General features: G+C 33.5%; 1 protein-coding gene across 1 annotated transcript; it reads left to right on the top strand.

Moving 5' to 3' along the window:
* The first annotated feature begins 10,379 nt into the window (after positions 1-10,379).
* LOC139495573 (required for excision 1-B domain-containing protein-like) lies at positions 10,380-20,919 on the top strand. Its single transcript, XM_071283850.1, has 4 exons — positions 10,380-10,538; positions 13,339-13,543; positions 16,018-16,106; positions 20,524-20,919. The coding sequence occupies exons 1-4, from the start codon at positions 10,423-10,425 to the stop codon at positions 20,627-20,629; spliced, it is 516 nt and encodes a 171-aa protein (XP_071139951.1). The 5' UTR covers positions 10,380-10,422; the 3' UTR covers positions 20,630-20,919.
* The last annotated feature ends 1,756 nt before the right edge of the window (positions 20,920-22,675 follow it).

The following is a 22,675-nucleotide window of genomic DNA, read 5'->3' as shown; positions in this document are numbered from 1 at the left end:
TATTATTTTGCTCGGGTTCAATGGTTCTTAATAAATCGGGGAAAAAATTGTTAAAATCTTTTGTTATGTATATTTACAAGTGAATGCACTAAATGGAAATTACCGCGGTGAAACCGTGAATACATTTATGAAGTTTATATTACATAACATAATTAGGTCAGACAATTAATGCATACCGATTACTGAGTAATGATGATAAAAATAAGTGTATCTAATGCTAGCTTCATTATTTTTGTTTTGTCTATGTATTTGCCATAACCAAAATTGGTTTTTATACGACCGCAAAAATTGAAAAATTTTAGGTCTTATATTGGTATCACGTTGATGTCGTCATCCGAATACTTTTACTTTTCGCACTCTAACTTTAGTAAAAGTGTATAGAAATCTATGAAATTTTAACACAAGGTTTATGACCATAAAAGGAAGGTTGAGATAGATTTTGGGAGTTTTGGTTCCAACAGTTAAGGAATTGGTGGCCAAAAAGGGCCCAAATAAGCATTATTCTTGGTTTTCGCACAATAACTTTAGTATAAGTAAATAGAAATCAATGAAATTTTGACACAAGGTTTATGACCACAAAAGGAAGGTTGGGATTGATTTTGGGAGTTTAGGTCCCAACAGTTTAGGAATTAGGGGCTAACAAGGGTCCCAAATAAGCATTATTCTTGGTTTTCGCACCATAACTTTAGTATAAGTAAATAGAAATCTATGAAATTTAAACACAAGGTTTATGACCATAAAAGGAAGGTTGGGTTTGATTTGGGGAGTTTTGGTCCCAACAGTTTAGGAATAAAGGGCCCAAAGAGTCCAATATTGAACTTTGTTTGATTTCATCAAAAATTGAATCCTTGGGGTTCTTTGATATGCTGAATCTAAAAATGTACTTAGATTTTTGATTATTGGCCCAGTTTTCAAGTTGGTCCAAATCGGGGTCCAAAATTAAACTTGTCTGATTTCATCAAAAATTGAATAATTGGGGTTCTTTGATATGCCAAATCTAACTGTGTATGTAGATTCTTAATTTTTGGTCCCGTTTTCAAATTGGTCTACATTAAAGTCCAAAGGGTCCAAAATTAAACTAAGTTTGATTTTAACAAAAATTGAATTCTAGGGCTTTTTTGATATGCTGAATCTAAACATGTACTTAGATTTTTTATTATGGGCCCAGTTTTCAAGTTGGTTCAAATCAGGATCCAAAATTACTATATTAAGTATTGTGCAATAGCAAGAAATTTTCAATTGCTCAGTATTCAGCAATAGCAAGAAATCTTCAATTGCACAGTATTGTGCAATAGCAAGAAATTTTCAATTGCACAGTATTGCACAATAGCAAGAAATCTTCAATTGCACAGTATTGCGCAATAACAAATATTTTCAATTGCACAGTATTGCGCAATAGCAAGAATTATCTAATTGCACAATATTGTGCAATAGCAAGAAATATCTAATTGCACAATATTGTGCAATAGCAAGAAATTTTCAATTGGAGTCATCTTTCTTTGTCCAGAATAGTAGTTGAATCAACTTAAATCATTGTTTTATACAATATACAATGTATATTCACTTTTACTACCAACTGATAAATTAAAACAATCTTTACCATTCAGTGATAACAAGCACTTTATCTTACATTTTAATATTTTATGATGTATTTAAATGAGTAGTTATTGTTGCAAACTCCATTAGAAATTTGAATTGAGATCAGTTTTGAAAAAGGGAAAGGGGGATGTGAAAAAAGGGGGGGGGTTAAATTTTTCTCATTTCAGATTTCATAAATAAAAAGAAAATTTCTTCAAACATTTTTTTGAGAGGATTAATATTGAACAGCATAGTGAATTGCTTAAAGGCAAAACAAATATTTTAAGTTCATTAGACCACATTCATTTTGTGTCAGAAACCTATGCTGTGTCAACTATTCAATCACAATCTAAATTTAGAGCTGAATCCAGCTTGAATTTTGTGTCCATACTTGCCCCAACCGTTCAGGGTTCAACCTCTGCGGTCGTATAAAGCTGCGCCCTGCGGAGCATCTGGTTGTTTGTTTTGCTAATAAAGATTATAATTTGAAAGTCGTGAACTTTAAAACAACACCAGCAACGCTTGTTTGATGTACATGTTACATCTGAAGATCAATAAAATGTTGTACTTAATGTCAACTAGTTTTACTATGTATATTATACAGTTTAGAAGATGTCTTAAATAGTTAATAAGATATCTCAGATAAAAAAAATTATAAGATATCTTATGTTATTTTAGATATCTTATGCTATTTTAGATATCTTATACATTATATAACATAAGTTATATAAAGTATATGTGAGACATCTTTAAGTTCGAATAAATAGTAAATAAATAGTAAAATGACTTGCGATATATTTCGGTTATGTTTTAACCGTTATGTTTTACTCCTTATTAATGTTTCTTTTGTGCAGGTGGGGATATCATTTTTATAACTATTTTAAAATATTTTGATAAATTAGAATAAAAACAACTTATTGTTATTTGTGAAATATCTGTACAACACAATAAAGTTAATCAAAATTGACATCAAGAACTCTCCAAACTGCAGTATTCGACAATAAGCAATCGCCCACACCGATTGCGGGGCGTCTGATAAGGCCTAATGGAAGCAAGCATAGGAAAAATAAGGGGGAATGATAGATCCGTAGGGAAAAGGGAAAACATTAATCAGGACCATGCTTTAAACCAACTCTCCTCGAAAGCAAATTATCCGTTTCAAATATGCTCTGAAATTCGAGGATGTGTTATCACCCACCGATGTGCGCTCCTTATCCAACCACAAAAGGTATATGGCATATATGTATTAAAAACATTTCTCCAGAATCATTATTATTCTACCTTTTTTTTCTAAACATTTATCTAATAAGATGATAGATACATAGATTTTAAAGGTATATGAAAACGCCTTGCACACCATGCAAGTTGACTTAAAAATTCAATTTTACAAATAATATTTGCATCAATTGCTACTTGTAGGATTTTTTTTCTATTGTCACTTGTATCTAAAGTAGATTTTTTTTCATAATTCGACAATGATTCTTGGTAGTTTGGTAAGTTAAAATGCAAGTCTTCTCGCGGTTTCTTTTCATGGGTTGATCATAGTTTTTAGAATTTTAGTATATTTTATCTGAATAGAAACTTGATTGAATGTCTTGAGTCATACCCACTGATTTTATTTGTACGAGATCTTCGGCACTCCATTTTCAATAGAAGCAAATACGTATATTTTATCCGAATTTTAAATATGTTCACACCCTATTATATAATACATACGTCTGCGGTGCTCATTGTGAAATGTCTTTTCGACTGTGACAGATTATGTGTTCAGGTGTACCACATCATGGACAAGGTTGAAATTTTGTACTTCAAAAACACGGCCGACACTCGGCTAACCGAGAGTTTGGTCGGTCAATCTATATTGAGTATGCGGCTATATACGCGGTTGGTCTGTTAATCGGGTTGGTTATACGTCTGTTAAGAGTAAAACTCACAATTTAATGTTAAACTCTGTTAAATATACAGATTTTTGCCATATTATGAGAACTACATCAAACAAAGAAAAGTGTCTGACAAAATGATATCTATCATACAGAACATTTTCCACCAGTAAAAAAAATGCATAGCCTGCGCTAAAACGAAAAGGCGTCTCGCAAGTATGTGGTTTTTATGCTTGTACGCATAGCAATATTTTGGATAAAAGGCTAAAAAACATTTTTATATATGATTTAAAGGAAACAAAATAGTACTTTGGTTCTAAAAAAAATAATTGTCATTGATAAATATTTCATAATTGTTATATAAGTTGAGTAATACCACATTTTAATGAATATTAGGGGAATACAGTCTGTTAATGGGTTGGACAATTTAAATCGTGTCAGTTAAGAGTAATTTAGCCACGACAATAGTCTTACTACCTTTTGTTTATATTTTCACATTGAAAAAAATGAGATGTACTTGTGACGAAAAAATTACAATACGGTGCAACAGTATCCTTATAGAAAGAGAACTTTTATTTTAATTTTATTTCTTTGCATTTCATTGAAGGGTGTGTCACTTCAGTTCAATATAGCGTTATATGGACTGATTGGCCGCTCGAATTCGCACGAATTACTACTACTTATTTACGCCAAGTTATCAATCAGCCTTATTTTTTTTTGTCTATTCAAAGTCTGTAACATCTATGAATCTGTCATGTGTTGCAATGCAGCTGGTTAAATTCCATGCATTTTCTTTGAATTACTAAGGCTTTTCTACCCCAGGAATAGATTACCCTATGCCGGCGTCACACATTGGCGTATAGACCGGCGTGCACCAAACGTACAGAGAAAATTGACAAAGTCGGTATACGTTAGTTGCATGCCATAGGAACGCTTAGCAATCGTTCAAAGCGCGTTGCATAAGTTTGTAGTACGTCGAAATACAAAGGTAAAATTGAGAAAGGAAATGGGGAATGTGTCAAAGCGACAACAACCCGACCATAGATCAGGCCAAGGCCATAAATGGGTCTTCAATGTAGAGAGAAACTCCCGCACCCGTAGGCGTCCTTCAGCTGGCCCCTTAAAAATATTTATACTAGATCACACAAGACTAACAAAGGCCAGAGGCTCCTGACTTGGGACAGGCGCAAAATTGCGGCGGGGATAAACATGTTTATGAGATATCAACCCTCCCCCTATTCCTCTAGCCAATGAAGGAAAGTAAATACGCTTGATGAACGCTACAATCCCAGGAAATTTGTATGCAGCATAAAAAACATACAACATACGCCAACATACGTTTCTAGTACGCCCAATACACGCTTAAAGCTCGTTTTGCACACGTTACAAATATGATTAACAGGTTAAATGCATCCACAATTACTAGAGTATTGGCAGCGTAAATGATTTTGAACAAGCCAGTGCTATACGCTGACGTGTGACGCCGGTATTAGTTGTGTTTCCTCAATGCTTTTCAACTTCGTATTTTATTTGGCCTTTTAAACATTTTTTTCGTCACTGATGAGTTTTTCGTAGACGAAACGCGTGTCTGGCGTAAATATAAAATTTCAATCCTGGTATCTATAAGGAGTTTATTTCCGGTATGTATTGTCTTTTGAAATTAATATTACTTTGATATTACACTTTTTGAAACCATTTCTATCAATTTTCAGATTCCATTGTCTAAACTTATGTTTCATTGTTCATGTGTTGTTTCCATATATTCTAGCCACTATAATCTTGAGTCTATCCCTTTATTCAAATAACACCCCATATAGCAATTAAATTATTCTTGTAATGTCATTCATAACTAACAGACCAATTAACAGACCGAGTTTCATACATCCGACCCATTAACAGACCACATTTTTATCAAAAATTGATTTATGTCACCAAAATACAGTTTTTCGTGTAGATTTTTCACATATTGATGTTAATATGGTAAACAAACATAATGCCTGTCTTTTTTCGATGTTCAAAATATTGCATGCAAGTAAACTCAACCAACTTGTCATTTTTGTGTACAGTTTGTGTGTGTAAAATGTGTATAAATTTACTGATGAGTAACTCGCCTTTTCATTTTATAGATCGTTTATTGAAGCTAGAAAAAAAAATTACACGACTGGATTCAGTACTCCAAATCGTTTTGTTAGACATGAATAGTTTTTATGATATAAATATAATTAAAAATTTATACAATGAAACATACTGACCTTGCAATGATTTACTCGATAACACCTGATTAACAGACTTTAGCCAACCCGATTAACAGACCAACCGCCGATATAGCCGCATACTCAATATAGATTAACCGACCAAACTCTGGGTTAGCCGAGTGTCGGCCGTGAAAAAAGACAGAATAATTTATCGTATTGGAATAATGAAAAGAAAAGATTTGACATAATATAGAAAATAGAAATGGTGAAAAGGTATAGGCCTATCAAAAGTCAAAATCAATAACATCGTCAATTGTTGTGTTATGCCATATATGTGTTTTTTTTGTCAGATGACCAAATTTTTTCAATAGCCTCGATTGATGTTTTCACAATTTAATTGAACAATAATTAATCTCTATGATTTCGTTATGCATCATTTCTGATAGCTCGGGTATAACTTCAAATTGATTTTTTTTAGATTTATAAGGGTTAATTTAAGTCCGTTTATAAGGTATGGTATAGCTATCTTTTATCTCTGTTTCTCAACAAACCAAATTACATTGGTATAGAGAGACTGAGTATTTTCCACTAAATTGATTGATTTGCTTAATTGTTTAACGTCAAGTGGACACATTTGGCTGTTATATTTCACTCTCTATAAAATAAACACACATTTCCAAGAAATCTACGATTTGCATGAATTATTTTATTGATAACCTATAGAAAAATTTGTTTAGTCCATATAATTCTCAATTCAGACATTTGAAATTTTTACTTTATATTTTTTTCCGTTGGCGACTTGCCTTTCTTTACAAAGAAACATATAGCATTATGTCACCAATAATTAATTGTGAATAAAAAAAATTAATATATATATATAAAAAAACAATTAGACATGAAGATTTTGGTGGTTTGACCGACCGACCGACCGACCGACCGACAGACTTGCTGAGAGGAATAGAAAGTTAGTAAGTTATATCCAAGGGGATAATGATTGTCTCATTGGCAATTATACCACATCTTCTTTTTTATATTTCCTCAATGATTCCAAATATCCGGACTGTAAGTGTTTTATTATACGGAAAGATATAACAGACAATCAATGTCGGGGTTAAGATGGTAGACCTTGGTTCAGGGAGATAACTCTTTAAATCAGTTATGTGCTTGTTTAAGTCAAGTTTCATCAATGTTTTTTAAGCATTTACCTGAAACAGATTGAAAATAATCTATGTAACCTAGAAGCTTAGACTATATTTTTGAAAATGGTTAAAACAAACGTACTGATGATTTTAAGAGTTATTTCCCTTAACCTAGGTCTACCTCCTTAAATCAACTATCGTGATTTGAAAAGAGGTAAAAAGTGACGTCATGACTCCCAAGGTATTCTCAACATGACAGTCATCCTTCGACCAATCGGTGACATCCCATTAGTCCGACAACCATTATTCCGACAGCCCATTACTCCGACAGCCCACTATTCCGACAGCCCACTATTCCGACAGCCCATTACTCCGACAGCCCACTATTCAGCCAACCAATTACTCCGACAGCCAATTATTCCGACAATGCATCTGTCTTGTGTGTATGGGTAAATTTTCTCTAAAAAGAACAACTCTGTTCTCTTTAGTATTTGGGGTTGTCTGTTTTTATTAAAATTATTCTTTCCATGCAGGATATTTGTCTCATTGTATTGGAGTTGATACACATGTTTATTGCAACTGCTCAGTCCTTAACTTTTTTTCCTCTTCAGTGGTGGATCCAGAACTTTTCAGAAGGGCACGTTGACTGACCTAAGGGGGCCCACTCCAGTCATGCTTCAGTGATTCCCTATATAATTAACCAAATTTTTCCCACGAAAGGCCCCCCCCCCCCCCCCCCCCCTTGGATCCGCATATGCTCTTTCGTTTTACGAGTCTGGGTATTTTATTTGTCTTTATATTTCGTCGTTTGTATGTCCACTGTCAGTCTGTGCTGTTCTAGTTCGCTGGTTTTTTTTGTGTGTCTTGATCTACCTTCTTTCACTAGATCTTCGGTTTCCCCCTTTCACGTATCAGGGGAGTTAGCACAATTAACTACATAAATAAATATATCGGAGTTGGTTTACACTTCCCGCCCTCTTTGGTCGCAATCTCTCTACCCCTTGTATCACTTATCTGAGTTTTATTTAAATTGATTTTGCCGCAGAAATAAGGGACCAATGTGGCGTCAGTCAAAATGAGGGAAAACGGTGACAAATACATACCAAGATCCTAAAAAATAAGATGACAAATAGGACGAAATATGTGCTCCGAAAAGATGCGCAATTCCAATTTGAATACGGTATAGTGTTCGAGAATGTGAATCCACGAAATACAAAGACAGTACAAGTTACTTCCAATAGCGATCGATCAGATTTAGTATGAGAGATGACACTCAATATATTTGTAGGGATACCAATTTTATATCCCGAGCTTATTTTAAAATCTAGAAAAATATGTCTCTTTTATAATGGTTGGGGGATGTGCAGGACTGATGATTGACAACAAAGCTCATACGAAAGACAAATATGACGGACATGAACATTTCGGTAACTTCTATTTAAATATTCATGAGGCGGAAAATTGATATCGGGCCAATGACTGTATATGACATAGAAATATACAGTCAACACAATTTAACTGCTTAAATGGAACGAGTGCAGTTTAAAAGCCAATAACAACTAGTAAAAGATCTAAGACAATTTGTGACATTCTTGTAAAAACTTAGTACATTGTGTGTTTTGTGGCAAACTTGACACTTATTTTTTCATTTAAAAATTGTTTCAAGAAGAAAAATGTTTAGATATCATTGATTTTAAGAAGGTAGTTCATATGTTAATTAAGAATCTGTGCTCACCCATTACATTATTATTTGAAAATGCCAGATACTCAAAAAATTGTATTGTACAGCTGAACAAGTTAAGGTTCAATCGAATGGTCACTTCATGATAATTTGAGGAATGAACTCTTTCAACATATTTCTAGCACCTGTCAGAATTTTAAAAAGTTAGATAAACTTGATTAAACTTCGATTTTAACACAAGAAAACTTTACTATTATGGAAAAAAATGATGATTTTATTGTTAGTTCTTTTGAATTATGTAGTACAGGTATTGATACTGACTGTTGTTTAATATCAATGTGCTAGTTTTTTGTTTTTTTCCCTATTTTGTGTTGGCTCCGATTGTGACTGAGGCTTATGGTGAAATAAAGATAACTATATCATATCAGTATTGTAATGTCTTAATGTGGACCCGATCATTATACCGCCACTTCGAAAAAATGTGGAGTACTGATTTGCCTCTTTCTGTCCGTCCGTCCGTCCGTTCGTCCGTCCCATGAATATTTCGTTGCATCTTTTTCATGAACAACATTACAAGGATTTCTGAAATTTGGTTGCAGGGTGTATTGAAGTCGGCTGTATCGTGTGATGCTTTTTCAGATTCATAACTCAACAACTTTCTGTTTACCGAAGACTTTTCACATGAGAGCCAAATTGAAAATGTTTGTCATATTTTTCTCAGAAACTACAATACAATGATTTCTGAAATTTTGTTTCAAGGTTTATATAAGTCAGTTATTCGATTCTGTGTGATGCTATTTCAGATTCACAACTCAACAACTTACTGTTTACCGAAATATTTGGGCGGGGGTATCATCAGTAGCTCGCACCATCACTGGTTGGTCTTGATTTATATGCTCTTTAAAAATATAGACCTGTAATTTGGAAAATGAAATATTCTTTTCTGTTCTATTTTATATACAGACTTCGAATTGAGTAATATATAGAAAGACTAAAGTATTCGGACTACCTTAGTCTTAAGTAATATATATACGGAGTTATATTTCTTAACTGAATATGTTATTACATAAATGTAATAATACCAAGGATTTGTATAGTTAACCATACAAATCCTTGATAATACAGACAGACAAATTTTATTCTACCCTGATACCCTGATACCGTTGACTTGATAAGTGTCGGACTTATGGTTGTCGGAGTATTGGGCTTTCGGAGCAATGGGTTGTCGGACTTTTGGGTTGCGGGACAAAATGATTTTCGGACCAATGGGCTGTCGGACTAATGGGCTGTCGGAATAATGGCGACCAATCATTGCTGAAATTCTGTGAAATGTTATAATCGACACCTGCGGTCAAATAGTTTCATCGAGGGCATATAGTTGGAAACTATTGACCGATCAAATACTGCAACGCTTGCAATTTGATTAATACTGAAAATATTGTGTACTTATGATAACTGAGGTATAATAATATAAGTTGTATTCATCAGTTATAAATTCGATTAAATATGCAATTGTATCTATGCGGCAAAACCGTACGTGGGTCTTTGTCGTCATTAAAGAAATTCCTTTTTGGCCGGTACTAAATGCATTTAAAACCATCATTGCTATTTTTTTTATTTAAACTTTTGCGGTTATAGATGATTAATCTCTCATGCAAAAACCTCACCCCGTGAGAAAAGAAAAAAAGTTGACACATGAATTTATCTTTAGTTTAACTTCGGACCACAATGGAGGTAGGTGCTTGTTCTAAACAAACACTTTCCAAATAGAATTGCTTATGAAGCGTAAGGTTAATTAACTGTCCCTTGCACTTGACATAAAAGCAATGCTCCACTCACATTTAAAAATGACATTTTATAAATACCGTAAATACATACGTTTCCATTTTTGATGGTTTTATTTTATTTTATTTACAAGGGATTGCCTCCCTTGAAAAATATCCAAAACAATGACAGAATCTGTTAGTGTTACAGATAATTCGTTTGAAACAACTGCTGTTAAACTAATTCAAAGATTTCACTTACTACAACAAGAAAGAGTAGAAACTTACACTTTATTTGAAGAGTACGGGTTTTCGTAGCGTTCATTTTCACGCTTTTAGCTCAAATTATAGAGCTTATGTTATGATATATCCTTGTTACTACATTTTTATACTATTGAATTTACTATGCAGACTGTCAATGAAGAACTTTTTATGATTTATTGATGATAGGCTCTTTAGGCTGTGTCTTTGATGAATTGAGCAGGTCTGCCCGATAGGGACAAATTCCCACAATTCTCCAAACGGGCCATGATAACTTATTTGGGGGTAGTCCAAATAATTTTGACTCTAGGAAGGCTATTTTAAATTTTAAGCTTTGATGCTTTCCTGCAACGTCGATGTAAGGCATCAAAGAAAAAAATATAATAGCCTTTCAAAGAAGTATTCTAGCCCACATCATCATGGCACATGCAAAGTTGACTTTTAGTGGATAGTAAACATGCATATTTAAAGTAAAAATATGGTATATTAGTATATATATGGTACAAATAAGTGATATATATTAAAAAATCTGAGATTTATGATAATAAGGGGGAGGGACTATGGGGGGCTCATATAACAGGATCCTGTCCTCAAGCACCTATGGGAATAACATCTGAAATTTTAATTTTGGCTAATATTGGTGACTTTTAAACATTAATTGATAAAATACTAGTACATCAGAAGTTTATGATATACATGTAACATACAAATGATTTATAGAATCAGGTACATGTACATTTACATGTATGTACATTCATAGAGATGATGTCATTATGAATTTAGTGGATACATCTCTATTATGAAATTACATACATGTACCTAATTATTCTATATACATTTGTGCAATGTATCATGTGTTTGTTACATGTATACTATTAACTTCTAATGCATTATTATTGATTCAATCAATGTTTAAAAGTCACCAATATGTGCATATATATACAACATTGAGTTTCAAAGAAAAAACAACCTTAAAAAAATAAGAAAAATACTGATACACAAGTTGCATGGTCGTTGGATTCTTTAAACATGTTAAATCAGGGATCTCCATGGATGAAAATTGAACGATGGAGGAACTTTCACTATTACAAACCGTGTCAAAGTTGTACAGTGTAGCGCGATCGGAAGTATTTTATCCCTCCATACAAGGAATGGTGATCATGCTAATTCATAGCTTATTTAAATTATATTTATTTTAATTTTCATTATAGAATTAGAAGTATCAATATTTTCATTTATTGTCGTTTTTAACCATTCAAATGCCAAGTCTTCATGGTCCCCCCTTAGTCGAAAATGACCAAAAAGCTGTCATGAAGGTCTCCATGTAGATTTCTTGTTTTTTTGGTAATTGTTATGGGGTAAAAAATCATATGATGTGGAGCTTATTTTTCATGGACACTGTCAAATTCAGAACCCATTACCGGTATGGCTGATTTCAGCAACAACAAAACGATTAGTACGGGTTATGTAAAAGGTTAAAGAGATTTGTAAAGCAAACTTTAACAAATGAAAAGGTTTTTTTAATGACTTTATCTGGCAAATTGATGCTGTGCAACATGTATCTTTCGAGTCTGAATAGAAACCGGAAACGCGGATGTATCAATTTGATTGTAATATACGAAATGAATTCGGAATTACTATACGATATTTCTTTACAGAAAATATTTAAAGTTTTTACTTTTAAACTTTTAAAGTAATTCTAAATTATCGTTACAGCAGTACTCGAGTTATTTGCGATGAAATAATATTTACTATTTTGCGTCTTATTTTGTACTTCTTAAAAAAGGGGGGTGCTGATTGCGTAAGTCAAAACAAAGCACGTGTTCGACTTGTTAAAGTAAAGTAAAGTAAAGTAATCTTTATTTTAAGTCGGTGTTTCATATATACATAATAACAAAGAACATGAGCTCTTAAGAGCTCTTTAACCGACTGATATTAATAAACAAAACATACATGTAATAACATCAGATACACATACAACACAAACATACAGACATCACACATATATATTAATACATAGATAGCACATGCAGAATAAAAGCTAAGCAAGATATATTAAAACAAATGTCTAATATCAGCACATATATAGTAGCACATAGTATTTATATAAGAGTAGCACATGCAAACTTAAACACTTAAAGCACAAACAAAAGACTGCATGCAGCTATAGCAAAGGTAATGCATAAGCAAAAGAAATAAATGGCTAAATAAACTTGTTAAAATGTTTTCTTTGTAACTGGATTATTAATTTATTTATTTAATATAAATTATCATAATCTTTTGCTAAAACTTAGTTGATTATTTCGACAAATGAATCGTTTATCCTCAGATAGTATTCTCGTGTCTGGTTTGTTGATCTACCTGTACAAGCTCAGGTACAAGTGATTAGCGATCTCTTAATCCGTAGATTCCTCAGGCGTTAGAACTGTATTGGATTATAACATAAAAAGCCTAAGGGTTATGCAATTACATGCATTTGATTATAATTGATAAAAAAAAATGGCGTCGGGCTACAAAAAACGATGAAGTCTTGAACGATGGCGGAAGACATTTAACGATGGCGCAAGAGAATTTAACGATGGCGCGAGTCATTTGACGATGGCGCATGACATTTGAACGATGGCGGGGCGCCATCGTTAAACAGGCCATGGAGATCCCTGTTAAATCTGAATGAAAATTATGAAAAAACTATGAAATTTATTCTTTAATCTTGTATTTTTGCCTATCTATTCTTATTTCTGAGAGACAGCCTGCTTGAAAAAAAAACCACAATTTTTTACATACTTTGATTAATCATTTTTTAATATACATGTATATTTTGATACATCTTATATTTTTCAGAGGTTATGTGGCATATTTAAAGGGACATCCAAATTACAATTTCCCTTTGTATCGTCAGCTTGTTCATGAGATAACAGAGACATTTAACAAAATATCAGCAGATATCATAGTGATTAAAACCAGACTTAATGATGATCATCAACAGAGTGCTGTAGCTGGACTTATCAATAAAATACAGGACCAGGAGCAGAAGAAATTAGAAACTGTATGTTGATTAATGTGGTTTGAATTATCTCCCTTTTCTAAGTTTTTTCATGACTGAAATTGTTATAAATGATTAAACATTTTATTCTAAGAAGGATGTGGTGAACATAGCCAAATTATTGGAAATATATATATTTCCTGAAGTTCTTTTTTCAGACTCTCCACAACAAAGATTTCTGTAAAGACTGAGATTTTTTTCAGCCTATTAAAAAAACTATTTTCTTAAAGAAATCTTGTCATTGTATAAGTGACAGTTGCTAAACAAACATTTCAGAGATTCATTTGACTTATAAAACCTGTATCTTCAATGCTTATTTGCCTAATGTACATATTATTCGTTAAGCTGTGTTGTCATAGACCAGAGCAAGATTAGTTACATCTGGACTTCCACCTTGGCTAAGCTGGTCCTTACATGTACATCCTCTCAAACACACACAGGGTAATGTGCGTCCTCTCGAACTTCAAGAATTGTATATCTACATTGTTACAACTTTGCACAATAAACTGACAGCTAACAGATTAAAGTTGTACACCCTGGAATCTGGATCCTTGTCTATTTTAGCAGATTTGGAATTTTTCAGGGTTGACAAAGTAAACCCCAGTCCCTGATTTGCAATACTCCCAAAAATGGGCAATACTTGACAATATGATTGTTAAGTGTTTTTTTTTTACATGGAAAAACTACGTTATATTGCAGTTTCTTAGTACCTGAATCGTTGAACTTCTACATGTTAATATAACTAGAATGGAGATGATCATCATGATGCTATGCTAATAGATGACTCATTATTCTATATTATTCACTGTTATAAATCACTAGAGTATACTTATGAGTTTAAAAAAATAGAAGAAAACAACATACTATTGCCTAAAACTGCTTCAATTGTCATTGGATTTCAATGAATTATTCAATGAATCAAGCAATTTAGAATCATATTCAAAACAGTGTAGCTGTGGTCATTGATTGACGACCTTAGTTTATCCCATTGACTGGGGCAGATTACGTGAATGTTTGACTGTAACGACCGCTGCTCACTATGTACTTGTTAAAGACACTTAAACTGTGGGGTCACAAAAGGTTCTCAACACCTAAATACAGTAATTAGAAAAACTAATCAGGAATAACACGATGTTTTGATTTGTATCAATAATATAAATCAAAACATAAAGTTATTCCTGAATAATTTTTCGAATTATTTTAATATTAAAGGCGTTAAGCCCCATTCACACTGTCACGTTTCAGGAGCTACGTTTTACTTCGTTTCGAAAGCGTAGCAAAACGGGATTATACGTAACGAAGCGTATCGAAACGTAATGATCCTTTGTTCAAAAATAGACCTGCCCCGTATGTTTTGAAAATTCAACAACAAACGTAGCGAAAACTGAAATGAAGTAGACACCTAGTAAATACGTATCAAAGCTTTAGCGAAACGCAACAAAACGTGCTTACTACGCATCGAAATGTTTTAATGCGTGGTGAAAACGTGGGTCTACACGTACTTATACGTAGCAAAACGTGAGAAGAACGTAGCACAAACCTAGTAAAACCTAGTTTTCAAAATAACGGGACAATTTTGTTTGAAACGTAGTTGAAACGTAGAATTTTAATGCGTAGAAAACCTTGACAGTGTGACTGGGGCTAAAAGGTTCATCATAACAAATGGACAAATATGGCCGTATTTTTACCTCAAAAACTACTCTGTGTACAGACTTACCTGTGCTGTTTGAAAAGTTTTAATGCCTAGCATCCACTAGATATATAAAAGTTAAATGCATTTTGTGTTTAAGAAAGATAAATCTTTCTTGGTTTTTGCTGGGCATTTTTTTTCCTTTCTTCAGAAGGTGCAAAAATAAACAAACACCTGCATTACTTTGATACTGTCCACTCACTGACTCAGATAAACTCTTTAACTCACCTATAGTTGTGAAGATACCTGGTGTCCAGGTCAATTAAGGACAATGAAAACAATACAAACCGGTTTTTTACCTGAGGGAGCATCTCATAGTTGTTCCACAACTTAGTCAATTTTCACACCATTTGCATGAAGGAAAAAAAATGCCTATAAAAATCCAAAAGAGATTTTATCTTTCTGAAACACAAAATGGATTTAACTTTTTTATATCTAGTGGATGCTAGGCATTAAAACTTTTCCAACTTTACAGGTAAGTCTGTACTCAGAGTAATTTTTGGCATGTAAATACAGCCATATTTGTCCGTTTGTTATGATGAACCTTAAGAACCTTTGGTGACCCACAGCTTAAATTCTATAATAAGTAAGAAGTGAGCAGTGGTCGTTACAAACAAACGTTCACATAATCTGCCCCAGTCAATGGGATAATTTAAGGTTGTCAATCAATGGCCACAGCTACACTGTTTTGAATATGATTCTAATATTTTATACTATTGGACATGGATTGTTGGTTTGCATTTATGAGTTCTGATATATCTTATATAATTTGTCTACTCCATTACAGACTGTACAACATCAGATATCAAGACAGAATGACATAGATCATCCTGATGTACCAGAACACAAAGAACAATCTGAAAACCAAAAAGAAAAGTTAGTATACCTAAGGAGATTGTCTACTTTGTATTAAATATATCTATTGGAAATTCCCCGTTACCCTATCCTACACACAACCTTTTTGTACCATGCTATACCCTATCCTACACACAACCTTTTTGTACCATGCTATACCCTATTCTACACACAACCTTTTTGTACCATGCTATACCCTATCCTACACACAACCTCTTTGTACCATGCTATACCCTATCCGACACACAACCTCTTTGTACCATGCTATACCCTATTCTACACACAACCTCTTTGTACCATGCTATACCCTATTCTACACACAACCTTTTTGTACCATGCTATACCCTATCCTACACACAACCTTTTTGTACCATGCTATACCCTATCCTACACACAACCTTTTTGTACCATGCTATACCCTATCCTACACACAACCTTTTTGTGCCATGCTATACCCTATCCTACACACAACCTTTTTGTACCATGCTATACCCTATTCTACACACAACCTTTTTGTACCATGCTATACCCTATTCTACACACAACCTCTTTGTACCATGCTATACCCTATCCTACACACAACCTTTTTGTACCATGCTATACCCTATTCTACACACAACCTCTTTGTACCATGCTATACCCTATCCTACACACAACCTTTTTGTACCATGCTATACCCTATCCTACACACAACCTTTTTGTACCATGCTATACCCTATTCTACACACAACCTTTTTGTACCATGCTATACCCTTTCCGACACACAACCTTTTTGTATCATGCTATACCCTATCCGACACACAACCTCTTTGTACCATGCTATACCCTATTCTACACACAACCTCTTTGTACCATGCTATACCCTATCCTACACACAACCTTTTTGTACCATGCTATACCCTATCCTACACACAACCTTTTTGTACCATGCTATACCCTATCCTACACACAACCTTTTTGTACCATGCTATACCCTATCCTACACACAACCTTTTTGTACCATGCTATACCCTATCCTACACACAACCTTTTTGTACCATGCTATACCCTATCCTACACACAACCTTTTTGTATCATGCTATACCCTATCCTACACACAACCTTTTTGTACCATGCTATACCCTATCCTACACACAACCTTTTTGTACCATGCTATACCCTATCCTACACACATCCTTTTTGTACCATGCTATACCCTTTCCTACACACAACCTTTTTGTACCATGCTATACCCTATCCTACACACAACCTTTTTGTACCATGCTATACCCTATCCTACACACAACCTTTTTGTACCATGCTATACCCTATCCTACACACAACCTTTTTGTATCATGCTATACCCTATCCTACACACAACCTTTTTGTACCATGCTATACCCTATCCTACACACAACCTCTTTGTACCATGCTATACCCTATCCTACACACAACCTCTTTGTACCATGCTGTACCCTATCCTACACACAACCTTTTTGTACCATGCTATACCCTTTCCTACACACAACCTTTTTGTACCATGCTATACCCTATCCTACACACAACCTCTTTGTACCATGCAATACCCTATCCTACACACAACCTTTTTGTACCATGCTATACCCTATCCTACACACAACCTTTTTGTACCATGCTATACCCTATCCTACACACAACCTTTTTGTACCATGCTATACCCTATTCTACACACAACCTTTTTGTACCATGCTATACCCTTTCCGACACACAACCTTTTTGTACCATGCTATACCCTATTCTACACACAACCTTTTTGTACCATGCTATACCCTTTCCGACACACAACCTTTTTGTATCATGCTATACCCTATCCTACACACAACCTCTTTGTACCATGCTATACCCTATTCTACACACAACCTTTTTGTACCATGCTATACCCTATTCTACACACAACCTTTTTGTACCATGCTATACCCTATCCTACACACAACCTTTTTGTACCATGCTATACCCTATCCTACACACAACCTCTTTGTACCATGCTATACCCTATTCTACACACAACCTTTTTGTACCATGCTATACCCTATTCTACACACAACCTTTTTGTACCATGCTATACCCTATCCTACACACAACCTTTTTGTACCATGCTATACCCTATCCTACACACAACCTCTTTGTACCATGCTATACCCTATTCTACACACAACCTTTTTGTACCATGCTATACCCTATCCGACACACAACCTTTTTGTACCATGCTATACCCTATCCTACACACAACCTCTTTGTACCATGCTATACCCTATTCTACACACAACCTTTTTGTACCATGCTATACCCTATCCTACACACAACCTTTTTGTACCATGCTATACCATATTCTACACACAACCTTTTTGTACCATGCTATACCCTATCCTACACACAACCTTTTTGTACCATGCTATACCCTATCCTACACACAACCTTTTTGTACCATGCTATACCCTATTCTACACACAAATTTTTTGTACCATGCTATACCCTATTCTACACACAACCTTTTTGTACCATGCTATCTGAATTTAAAAAAAAGTACCATTTCAGTTCACTGTTTCCATTTTGAAAATATTTTGGAGAACACTGTTTTATTCTCACTATGGTCAGTACCAATTCAGTTTGATACAAGAATGTTTTTTTAAACTAAGTTGTGCTATCAGCCTATGAAGTGGTCAAAGATATACTTTTAAAAATATTGGACTTAATACATTCATAATTGTGCAATTTAATTATTAAAAAAATTAAAAATGGTTGACTTTACTGATTGCTAGTTGCTTATAAGATCAGGTAACCAAAGGAGGAGGTAATATAAGAGCCATTGTTAGGCCCCTGAAGTAATCAAATGAGTAAAAATAGTCAAGCCTTTTAAAAGTGGGTTAATTTTATTGGTAGATGAACAAGTTGATATCATCTAAACACTTTAGTGCAGAGAGGTCATGTATGGTGTCAAAACATGTTGCATTGGACAATTTTGAGCTTAATTGACCATTTACACATAGTTTGGGGACAGAATAGATACAAGCAACAGCCTTTAATACTCCATTTACACATAGTTTGGGAACAGAATTGATACGAGAAACAGCCTTTAATACTCAAAAAGATTTTATGCACATAGACATCTTTGTATCAAATATACATGTATCTTATAGAAAAATACCTTTTTTGGATTAAGCTGTTTTTCATACACTACATATGTAAATATTAGTAAAAAGAACTCAAAATGAGGCTATTTGTGAGGTCTACAGTTTTGCACTAAATTTAAAGTGGTACCAAACACCTTGACTAAAATTTATTTGACTCTTTTAATTTTCATAAGATTTTGACAAAATATTAACTTTGACCCTTTGACAAAAATATAAAACTTTCAAAAAAATTGAACCAACCAATTTATCAGAAAAATTACACTGGTTATATAGCAATTTGACAAACACTAATTTTGATCATGGAGAAGCTTAATGTTCCCTTAACACCACAACGTAATTTAAACGTTTAGCTGATTTTACAGAGTTATCTCCCTGTAGTGTTAGGTACCACCTTAAGAAGTGTGAATCCCTAATTCAAATATGCAAGACAATAATTCAAAATTGTAAATTCTGATGTCTGACAAACTAATGTCTTATGAACATCTGAAGGATGGTATTTGGTTGATTAATGTTCTGTTGTGACTTTTAGAATACAAGTGCCTTAAACAGCGGCATTATTATCCTACCTTTTCATAACAAACTTTCTTCAACACAAGAAAAAAATTAAAATTTCCAAAAACTTTATCTTAATTCTGTCTTTTCTTTGCCAGGTTGATATGATAGGAAGGAATATTTTCTCAGTGTGAGCAATAGCAATTTAAATACCAAAGTATCTTATTCCTATGTAAAATTAAGGGCCACAGTAGTGTATTAATAATCTTATCTTAGAACATACAAATAAAGGTGCTACATTTGTATTCTACAAATTATTTTTACTGTCATACATGTACAATTGACACATTAAGGTTATGAATGCACATGTGCAAACCAAAAATTTGATATCTTTCAATTCCAATAAATAATTTGTCAAAAAAGATGTTTTTTGTTGTATTCATGGCAATTATATTCTGCATGTATATGCCAAAGCATTTCTACAAACATGAGTTATGAAATGCAACATTTGGCTCCAATATCAGTCCAAGAGAAGAATTTTATTCCTTTTGAAAGTTTTCATTTGAAAGTATTGACATTCATTTACAAAAACAAAAAATAAAAATATGATTTTTTACATAAATTTTCTGTAGGCATGATACAATTGCAACACGTTTTGAATTATGAATAGAGAAAGGTAAGTCATATGGTGATTTCTAACCCATTAAAATGATTTTTTAAAACGGCATTATCTGTAATACATCATCATTTGTGTCATGAACTCCTCACTATTTAAATGATTTATTTTCATTTTTCAGGTTAAAGGAAATAGTTGATAAGATTAATGAATTTTTGGAAGAACTAAAATACGAATCAGAAGAATTGTATGGTGAAGAAGAAGATGAGAATCTTGTTGAAAGATGAAACCTTTGATATATAGTCAATAGTTAAATTTTTAATTTGTGTCTGAGAGAAAAAAAAATGTGTATGATAGAAGTATGTTCTAATGCAAAGATGTCATGCATATGATACTAGAAGATGTCAAAATGAAAACAGGATAGTTTTATAAATGTTAACATCATATTGTATTATTGAAAAAGGAGATATGGTTTTGTAATTTTCAGTTACTTTCGATAGTTGTGTATTACATTATTATCATTTTTGTAAAAGAATAAAAAGTGACCACATCCATTAAAAAAACTCATTAAACTAAATGTCTTATCCCAAAATTGTGAACCTCATGCATCCTATGATTATATAGATATAAGAAGATGTGGTATAAGTACCCATGAGACAAATCTACATCCAAGTCACAATTTGTAAAAGTACACCATTATAGGTCAAAGTACCATCTGCAACAAGGAGCCTTGGCTCACATCGAACAGCAAGCTATAAAAGACCCCAAAACTACTAGTGTAAAACCATTCAAATGGGAAAACCAATGGTCTAATCTATATAAAAAAAATCAGGTGCAAACAAATGCAAACATTTTAATAGGTACCAACCTTCACTGTTACCCAAAACAATAATGTATCATTGGAATGCAGAAAGACACACCATATAATATCAATTGAAATGGCTTAACTCAATCAAAAGACATATTCAAACAAGTGTTGTTACATTTAAGCTAATCTATCTTCTAAGATGGCCAATAGAGAGGGACACAGTACTCTAAGGGAATTACATACAAATGTCTTCTTTTAGATAAGAACTATATGGAATGAAATAAAACATGGCATACATGATCCTTATGAGGTTCTGACCAAGTGTTGTTACTTGGTATCAAATCCATCAACCAAGAAGTCTGCCAACGGGGGACTTAGTTTAACAAAGGACCAAAAGGGAAATGCATACAAATGTCTTGTTTTAGAGAACCACTGGAATGAAAATAATAATTGTTTCTTATGAGGTGCTGAGCAAGTGGTGTAACTTTTTAGGCGATCAATCTCTAAGATGGCCGCCAGCAAAGATTTTTTTTAATATAAAACCCTCTGGGAAATACATACGATTGTTTTTTTAGAAAGCCACTGAATGGAGTGAAACCAAACATGACATAAATGTTCCTAATGAGGTGCTGATCAAGTGATGTTCCTTTGTAGCAATTCCATCAACCGAGATGGCTGCCAACGGGGGATTCAGTTTAACAAAAAACCTATGGGAACTTATAATATATACAAATGTTTTCTAGAAAACCGCTTAATGGATTGAAACCAAACATGGTATGAATGTTTCTTTTGATGTGCTGACCAAATGTTGTTACTTTGTAGCTGATTTTTCATCAAAGATGACTGCCAGCAGGGGATGTAAGTTTAACATAGAACTCTATTTGAAATGCATACAAATGTTTTCTTCTAGGGAAAAAGAGTAGACTAGTCCGACAGATCTATCTTTCTGTATGATTAGGCTACTTTGAAATGAGGGTAGTATACCTAACATATTAATGACTTCACGGTTTAGCTAGCAAGCAAGCTAACCAACCTACACACTTAATGCAATCGGCTGTAATAGGCTAGATGCATGTCAAACAATTTAGAACTTAACTTGATGAAATCAATAATTAAACACTTCTACAGATCAAGGATGAATTTGCATCTGAGATGACAACTGAAATTTACAATACAGTGATTCAGAACTGACGTTATATATAAAATACATTTTCAAATTTTCCTCTTGCAAAATGACTGGATGAATATGGCTTTTCTGTTAAGATGCCTTTTGGTCATATAGCTCCTACGTCTACAAAAATCCATAGCTTTCAAATATTAAGATGATCATGTACTTGGAATAAATGGTTCCACATTTTCTGCTCCATAGCTGTCAACTGAGAAATAAACCTAACAACAAAGGAGATGATTTCAGCTTTCGAGTTGTGAACCATTTTCTTTGTAGCAAGATTCCAATAGCTCATTCATATGGAGTATATTATACTAGCGGGGAAAAAGGGTACCAATTGCTAGAATATCTATAGTT

This window comes from Mytilus edulis, chromosome 1 (genome assembly GCF_963676685.1).
Source record: "Mytilus edulis chromosome 1, xbMytEdul2.2, whole genome shotgun sequence".
In the NCBI taxonomy this organism is placed as follows: Eukaryota; Metazoa; Mollusca; class Bivalvia; order Mytilida; family Mytilidae; genus Mytilus; species Mytilus edulis.
The sequence above is the reverse complement of the archived record's forward strand: the minus strand, read 5'-3'. Positions and strand labels throughout refer to the sequence as shown.

Excerpts from the sequence above, each read along its gene's own strand:
- LOC139495573 (XM_071283850.1), top strand. The coding sequence starts at position 10,423 with ATGACAGAATCTGTTAGTGTTACAGATAATTCGTTTGAAACAACTGCT. Across the intron at positions 13,544-16,017 it reads AGCAGAAGAAATTAGAAACT|ACTGTACAACATCAGATATC; the intron begins GTATGTTGATTA and ends ACTCCATTACAG. Across the intron at positions 16,107-20,523 it reads TCTGAAAACCAAAAAGAAAA|GTTAAAGGAAATAGTTGATA; the intron begins GTTAGTATACCT and ends TTCATTTTTCAG.